This window comes from Neopsephotus bourkii, unplaced genomic scaffold (genome assembly GCF_033783945.1).
Source record: "Neopsephotus bourkii isolate Nb327-2 ecotype Australia unplaced genomic scaffold, CSIRO-AGI_Nbou_v1 NB_54, whole genome shotgun sequence".
NCBI lineage: Eukaryota > Metazoa > Chordata > Aves > Psittaciformes > Psittacidae > Neopsephotus > Neopsephotus bourkii.
The window spans coordinates 1076013-1084618 of record NW_026900571.1 but is presented as its reverse complement, the minus strand read 5'-3'; the positions used below and the strand labels follow the sequence as shown (position 1 = coordinate 1084618).

The 8606-nt window shown below is 42.9% G+C and overlaps 1 protein-coding gene across 2 annotated transcripts in view; it reads left to right on the top strand.

Annotated features, from left to right (window-relative positions):
• The first annotated feature begins 227 nt into the window (after positions 1-227).
• SLAIN2 (SLAIN motif family member 2) overlaps positions 228-8606 on the top strand; it is a 35591-nt gene continuing 27212 nt past the window's right edge. Inside the window, exon 1 of one of the 2 annotated variants that reach the window (XM_061352900.1) lies at positions 228-675. In XM_061352900.1, coding sequence (XP_061208884.1) covers positions 317-675 — 359 coding nt within the window. In that variant the 5' untranslated portion in view covers positions 228-316. The remainder of the gene's footprint in view (positions 676-8606) is intronic. The other variant, XM_061352909.1, reaches the window with a different exon arrangement.

Here is an 8606-nt window from a genome sequence, read left to right as displayed (position 1 = left end):
GGACCTCCACACACGGATCAGCAACCGGGTACCGCCGCGGAAGGTCCCACCCCGTCAGGAACAGCCGCAAGCGACGATGATTCCGGGTCACCCCCATGACGTCAGGTCGGAGGGCGGATATGATAAGATGGCGGCGGCCGGATGCGTGTCCCTTGCCCCGCCCCTCCGGCGCCGCTGAGGAGGAGGCGGTGGCAATACCGCCTGCGGTCCGCCCTTCCCGCGCCACTGCCCTCCCCCGCCCCGGGACGCCTGGCCATGTAGACGGGGCGGCACGGCCGCCTTTCCCCGCGCAGCCGCCCCTCTGCCGGCGGGCGCCATGGAGGACGTCGGCTCGGGCGTGAATGCGGACGCGGAGGTGCGGAAGCTGCAGGAGCTGGTGAAGAAGCTGGAGAAGCAGAACGAGCAGCTCCGCAGCCGCCACGGCGCCCTACCGGCGGGCCCCGCCAGCCCCAAGCGACTCCTGAGCAGCGGGCCCTCCCCGTCGCCCCCTGCTGCCGCCTCCCCGCCCGACGGCCGCTGCCTTAGCCCCAGGGCCGCCGCCCGGCGGCCGCCCCTCGAAGAGCTCGGGAGCGGCGCGGCCGGCGAGGACGGCAACAGCCTCCTGGACGACGCGGCGCTACTCAGGCCGGAGGAGCTGGAGAGGTTGGCCGGCTGCGAGGAGGACGAGACCGGCTGGTGAGGAGGCGGCCGGGGTGGGGATGGGGTGCGGGAGGACCTTTTCTCCGCCCCCCGTCGCCAGGAGGTTTAGGGGTACTGTCTTTCCTTTACCTCTGCGTCCCCGGGTGGAAGAGGCCGTTTGCAGGCGTGTGCTTGCTGTCGGAGGTGGTTTCGGGGCTTTGTGTAGGGAGGCAGCCTCGCCCTCTGGGGCTGGGTGGAGGAATTAGCTCTCCAAGAGGTACCGAAGCCTTAAGGGGAAGGGTATTTTAGTTTCTGCACATAACATAGCACCTCCCTGGCGGCCTGCTGTTCTGTGCTTTTGTTTGGCCGCAGCGAGAGTACTACATCGGGTCACTTGGGAGACCGGAGCAGGCTTCAGTTCTGGCTCAAAATCAGTTGCCAGTGTTTTCGCAAGTTCAGAAGGTGTGGAGGCGTTGAGAAACTTGTGGAAGATTCCTAAGGTAGTGCAAGATTAGCCCACAGGTACGGTTGCACTTCTTCGTATGTGCAGCAAGCGTGTTTTGAGCCTTGATTTCTTTCAGCTCTGAAGGCAGCAAAAGTAACATACTCTTTCATCTCATAAATGTGTAGTCCTTAGGTGTTTTGCTTTATTGTTAACGGTGTAGGACCACGGTTTACCTTAGGTGGCTTTCCTCTTCTAATTGGACTGCCAACCCTGCTGCTCTAGCAGAAACACCTGCAGGTGGCCGTTCACCCTCTCTTTATTACACTTGGAAGAGCTTCTACGGAGAATCAAGGTTAGCTCTGTTTAAACAGCATGCTGTTTTCCAGCGGTCTTTTTAAAGTTTCCTATGACACCAGCTGAGGAGCAGTGTTAAAGAAATGGTGGGGAGGAGCACTCTGTCAACAGAGAGACAGGTGGCAGGAAAAGTGTAACAAAAGCAGTCTGACTTGGGGCAGAACTGGTTGTAGGATCATCTGCAAAAGTCTTTGTGAGTGAACATGCAGTTTAAAAACCAACCAAACAAAAATGCCTTTTAGAGTCAGAAACACATTCAAAAATGCTGGAATGGTTCCATGCATGAGCAATGTTGTAGTTGCGTAGGGAGGAGACCGTGTATGTGCTTCCTCAGAGAAATCATTTTCCTGATGTCCAGCCTGATCCACTGGAGAAGTATGAGAGCATAAGTTTATTCTCATCCAACACGAGTTTACTAAATTAACAGAAGGCATCATCTTCAGGTGGTGAATCTACAAGGGCTACACTTGCTTCTCAGCTCATGGCTGATAATTGACTGGCCTATAGCAGTTGAGGGAAACAGAATATGCTAAATTTGCACAGCGAGTTTGGAACAGGATGGACACATTTGTGAATGGCACGAATTCTAGTGACAAGAAATGTTATTTTATATATTAATCCTAAGTCATGGGCAACATAATGTAGCTCTTCAGTGGAAGCTAATGTCGTGACAGTGATGGCGTAAATGCTCTATGGTTTTGTGTGCCATTCTGGACACACATAGGGCAGGCAGTATAGTTGGCTGAGCTCTTGCTGGTGTCAGGTGTTTGTCATGTTACTTATGCTGCCTGTTACTGTGGCTTCAGTTATGTTTCTATGCAAGTTCTAGTTGTCAAAAGACAAAACTTCAGTGCAGACTATTACAATTACATGCCTTCATTCCTTCCCTAATATTTTAGTGATCATAATGCTAATTTTGAATCTCAGATGTGGGACAATGACTAAGACAGAAAAGACCCCTTGAAAAGAGCACTTGTCAAAATTTACTTATTGTTGTGCATATGAAGAGCTATGGCTATGTAATTAAAAAACCCCTGTCTTTTCATGCTTTAGTTTACTATGCACTTAATGATAAATGTGGTTTGGCTAGATTGACTGATGATGGATTTATTTTTCCAAATTGCTCTATAAAAATGGAAATCAAACTCCTGGAATTTCTGAACACCATTTAATTCTACTATTAAGGCAGTAAATACTTTTTTTTTTTTTTGAGGGATGGGGTTTGTTTGGGGTTTTTTTGTTTGTTTTTGTTCTTATGAGGGTTGGATAACTTCATGCACTTGATGGATGGAGGTTATTGCTCTAAATGAAGGTGGAAATTTGCAGAGTGAAGCAATCAAAAAGAAACAAGCCTGTGAAAGTAGGAAGGATGATATGACTAAGTGGATTTCTCTCGTGAGACCTTGCTTGGAGTATTGTGTACAGTTCTGGTGTCCTCAACATTAAAAGGACATGGATCTGTTGGAACAAGTCCAGAGGAGGGCCACAAGGATGATCAGGGGACTGGAGCACCTCCCATATAAAGACAGGCTGAGATTTTTGGGGCTGTTCAGCCTGGAGAAGAGAAGGCTGCGTGGAGACCTCATAGCAGCCTTCCAGTATCTGAAGGGGGCCTATACGAATGCTGGGGATGGGCTCTTCATTAGGGACTGTGGTGGTAGGACAAGGGGTAATGGGTTAAAACTTAAACAGGGGAAGTTTAGATTGGATATAAGGAGGAAATTCTTTCTTGTTAGGGTAGTGAGGCACTGGAATAGGTTGTCCAGGGAGGTTGTGAATGCTTCATCCCTGGCAGTGCTCAAGGCTAGGTTGGATGAGGCCTTCGGTAATATGGTTTAGGGCGAGGTGTCCCTGCCCATGGCAGGGGGGTTGGAACTTGATGATCTTAAGGTCCTTTCCAGCCCTAACTATTCTATGATTCTATTCTGTGATTCTAAGTCAAACACCAGGTACCAGCTGAGGAAACCTCACATGGAAACAAACTAAATGTAAATCATGGCTTGTACACAAAAATGGATTAATCTTGCTTGTTTTGTTTGTCTATATACGGAAGCTTAGGTTTGTCTTTCAGTTTCACAAGGACTTTGCTGTGGGAGAAAACAGGTGATGAAGGGTGCTGCTGATCACCTCTTCTTCCTCTGTTTTCTGTAGTGCTGGCATTCTTCAGTCCATGTGTTCATATACTCAATTATGAAATTGCCTGCAGCCTTGTAATGACACTGATAAAATTACATTGGTTTACATTTAATGCTTACATGAGATTAGTGCCTGTGAATTTTGACTATGAGTTTAAGGTGGAACAGTTGATAGTCTGACTGAAATCAGTACTGGAATGTGATGTTTTGGTGTTTTAGACTACATTTTGGAGTTGATTAGCTCATTTTTAGCTTGTGATTCTTTAAATGCTTTTAGAGAAGTCTGCACAAGACAGAATTGTAAAATGAAAAATGAAATGGGAAGGTAGCACTAGCTGGAATTAATAACAAGTGAATAACAAATGACAACAACTTTGATATTGCTGCTTTAGTAGCAGTATTAGCTATTAAATAGCTAATACAATATTAGTGAACTTTGGCACCGTTTACATTCTTGCTTTCTTTGTTTTTTTGATGGTTTCTTTTTGTGTTGTTTGTGTGGGGTTTTGGGGGGTTTTGGTTTTTTTTTTCACTGTGGTTATTTAAATCCAGTTCTGTTTTAAGCTTTAAATAGTCCTGCATGTGAGACGATGTTCAAATCATAAGTTAATAAAAGGTCAGTTAATTGAGATTGAGTTTCTTGTCTGTATGGTTTTGAATCCCATTTAGTGTGCTGAAACTTTCTTCCTAGTAGGGTACTGAAGGTTGCAAATAGGCACATACGCACATGCACACAGTACTGAGCTGTACCTACTGCCATGGAGACTTTGCTTTAGGCCTGCTAATTACTTCTTCAAGCAGTTACAGTGACTTTGGTAATCTGTTCTGTGGGTGTTCCAATTTAGCTGTTCTTGAACCAGGTTGCATCAAATCTAAAGTTTTTAAAATTTGAATCTCAACAGGTTTTTATTAGTTAATTAAAAAGACAAAAGGGCAGGAAGTGGGACTAGAGTGGAGAAATCTTGAGGTAGGACGTGGTGTACAACTCCTTGCCTGACTTGCTGGGTAAGGTTGGGTGTGGATGTACAGCACATTTGGGACAACTTGGTAACAATGTGCAAGGTGGCTTGCTATGCTTCTTAAAAGTGAGCTGTCTTAAGTTTATTGCAGAATAAATATGCACATGTGGGCAGTTATTGTAGATTAGTTAATGTGCTGTGAATCCACTGTAACTTGTCATGCTGTCATGTATGCTCTCTGGGATGCTTTCTTTTAAATGTGAGCAAAACATAACAGTGCTTTGTTTCTTTAAAATACATATGCAGCGTGTGCATAAGAAAGAATAGGGCTTGCTGTGCATCTGTTTTGCACGTCTAATTGCTCAGCAAACTTAGAACAGTTGTGTCCTCTTTAAATGATGGTGCTACAAAACCTAGCCTAGCACTTTCAATGATTTCATGTCAGTGCAATCTAAAGTCTCCTTGGTAGGGCTGAAATAGCTTTCAGGTGACTGACTTCATTTACAAACAAAAGGCAGTTACTGTGTTTGAAGTGAAATTATTGGTGGGTTGTTTATATTAATAGTTCAAAGTAATATTTTCAGTGGTTTTGAAGACCTCAGATTGATTATGTATCCTTTTTAGTTAAAATGGAAGGCATGTACTTTTTCTATTGCACACACTGTCATTCAGCAGCTACTTCTATTAAGTTGGTGCTTATGTTTAATTGTTTACATTTCCATTTGAGCCATCCATTCTAGTTAGTTGGCTAAGTGGCTATTTTGAGGTACAGGATAAAAGGATGATTGTCATCTGTAATGGACTGTCTTTCATCTCATATTACCTGATGTCCATTGAACGCTAACGTTAGTTTGGAACCCCACCATTTGCCATAGTGAACTAGTAAAATACAGGATGAGTCTTTTGGGATAGAACTGCACCTGAATGAAAACCTATTGCTGAAATGACATTGCAGCATTTCTTATTCAGCTGCTAAAATTTCATTGTATTAATGTGGTAGGCTTCTTGGAAACTGGACAGGTTCTGATCAATTCCTGCCCTGTGACCTAAGTAAAAGAGAAATTGATGCTTTTCATTTTGTAGCAGATTAAATGTCAGTCTGATTTGAAGTTGATTTTAAACAATTTGTGTAATGTCTTCTCAGACTAGGAAGATAATGTGAAAACAAGCATGTAAGAGAACTGAAGGTTGCAGAATTTACTGGTTATCAAGTGAAGCTACTAGTAACATCAAATAATACTCCATTTGACTAATGTCTTTGCGATGTCCATGTTTGTTGTGAAACAGGTGTTTTAGGACTGGAGGAAGAATCCCAAGGAGAACTTTCTTCTGTTTCTACCTTATTCTGTAATACTTTTGACTTCTAAACATGCTTCATGTTTGTATATCATGAAAGTTTGATACCCATTTTGTTTATTGTCTTAATGGTATTCCTGAAGTTTATTTCATAATCGTGTCTTGTTTAGGCATAATTCCCATTTCTACTTCTTGTAAGTGTTGGTAGAGCTCTCAAGCCTAGTCATTAAGCAGAATTTTATTTTGGAACACTTTTAATAGGACACAGGAATTCCCAGCTTTTTTTCTATTCCATATGTAATACAATATTGTTGTATTCCAACAATACCATATTAGAGCATATATGCTTTCACAAATTTCTTCTGAAAAGTTTCTCAAACAGTGGAAACTTGTACAGACTTTTGTGTGGCAGTTCGAGGGAAGCTGCCATGGTAGCATAGAGGAGTCTTCCAAGCTTTTGAAGGCCGCATTTCCCACTCTGTAGCATCCCTTTCAGACAGCTACATGTTCTTTGGAGACCAGGAAATGAATAATGGCTATAATTTCCAGTAACTAGTCAGGGCAAAGCTAACTATCTTTAATTGTTGATGACAGGAAGGTAATTGTGTTCCCAGCTGCACTTTGCACCCTCTCTGAATACTCTCAATTCTGCTTCAAAGTCACATGTAATTGAAATGAGCTGCTTTAATATGAAGGTTTAATAAGATGGTCAGAGCATTTTTGTAGTATTGATATCCTTATTTTTGAGATAACTGAATTTTGCTGTAGCTGGTGCTTCTCAGAACTAGAAGCATTCAGTTAAGTACACCTACAAATTAGTAATTACACGCTGACCAAATCAGTCAGTTACAACTGCAGGATAGGAACTTTGCAGGAGTGGGGGAGGAGGAAAGAGGAAATGCGTGGGCCAGATATGTGCTGCGATGTTGGTTCATTTGGATTTTTTTTCTTTACAGCCAGAGATTCTCGTCAGCTCTTTACCTGTAGCTGTTTGTTAAAAAATCCATCTTAAATTTTAACTCATTTGAATTGCTTCAGCTAGGATCGCCTGACAGTTTTAGATTGATCAAAAATTTAGATTGGCACTGTTGCATTCTAGGCTGTCTTATTTATAAGGCATTCCAATATTATTGTCTCCTGACTTAAGTAGCACTTCACTGTGGAATTTCCCTCCTGTATTTCGGGGGAATTTGTTGCCAGTCTGTCATTAGATTTCAATTGTTTTCCTTGTATCTTCTCTTCAGGTAGCTTTCTTGATCCTGCTTTTGCCTGCAATATGTTTGTCCACTCTCTTGTTTCATTGCCCCTATTGTAACTGCCACTTTTTGCTTAAGGTTAATGTAGGTAAAATAAACAAGCTCTAATACAAGTTCCTTCCACTTGCCATCTTCTTTCTAATTCAGATCTGTGACTTCATACTCATCTGCATGTTTTTCACTTTTGCACTGAGCAATAGAAGGATTTTGATACAAAAAGACACCTCCTTTCCTCCTGATTAGAAGCTTGCCTTCTGGTTTCATGCCTGTGGCAGCTAACCTCTTGCATTTTAATGCACTGGGAGGTGTTCCTCAGATGAGGTAATCCCTAGGAAGATACACCATTCTTGCCTCAGTGTTGTGTCCTCTTTCTTCAAAGCTTTTTCAGACTCAGCTGTGTCCTGGTGCAACATGCTGCAGCTTGCCCTATTTGGCTGACATTATCATATGAGTGTGTAGTGACAGTAATCCTGCAAAAGCTCTGCTGTTTTTGTGCTGCGTCTTCCTGGAACTACTCGGGAGAGCCCCTGGCTGCTTTAAACTTTAGATTGGCATAGTTGACTAGTGACAGCTGAAGGAGGGAATATTACTGTGGGTGCGGAATCATGGTGTCTGGGCTTCTTAAAGCTGTTTCAAAATAGATCGAAGCTCCTGGGCTTCTTTTTATATACTGTTTTCTTTTGTTTGATTGTGTGTCACTGAACTGTAGACTCTTTACTACTCCCTTGTGGAGAAGTTGAAGTGTAGGTTTCTGGTGTTTTACCATTTGTAGTGGGGGTGGCAACTGTAAGGTGTCAGCTTCCTCAATGATTTTCAACTTCCTGTTTTGAGAAAGTGATTTAGTAGTGTTTCAAGATGTATGAAGTCATACGGGTAATCCTCACTCTTAAAGTTGCCAGTCAGCGCCATTGCATTTTGTAAGAATGCATTAACAGATACAAATGGGAATTAATCTCTTCTGGAAAGCTCTTCAGCTAAGGAGAACCTGTATTTTTGGGTCAAACTGTAGTCTGACAGAGATCACTTAGTTATCTATACATGTTTCATGGTCTACTTTATGCTCTTTTTTCTTTTCCTGCTGTTCGGAAGAGAGGAAGAAGTAATAAAAGCATCGCTCTGATTTTTAGCCTTTCCCTTGGTCTTTGGTTTTATAAATCCAAATGAAGCAATGCAAGTGGGGTTACGTCAGCTTCAAAACTTGAGATTGGGTGTTTTTTGTCAGGTGGGAAATTAAGATCGCTGCTTTAAAATAATGAGACATTGCAGTTGCAGAATGTACAAGAAACTGTCCTGAAAAAGCCGTTGTGTTATTGCATCAATGCACATGTTTGTCGTGAGGTAGTGGAGTTGCATGAAGTATGTATAGTCTAAAGTTCTCGGGCGGGTGGGTTTTGGTTTGTTTTTTTGTTTTTTTTATGTAAGGTGTGAAACAAAGCTGTTTAAGGAAAAACAGTTGACTGGAAAGAGGTGGGAGAATTTGCAATGTATGTTTGGGTTAGAAAGGGAGGTGGAAAAGTGGGAGCTGCGTGAGCCTGGGTTGCTT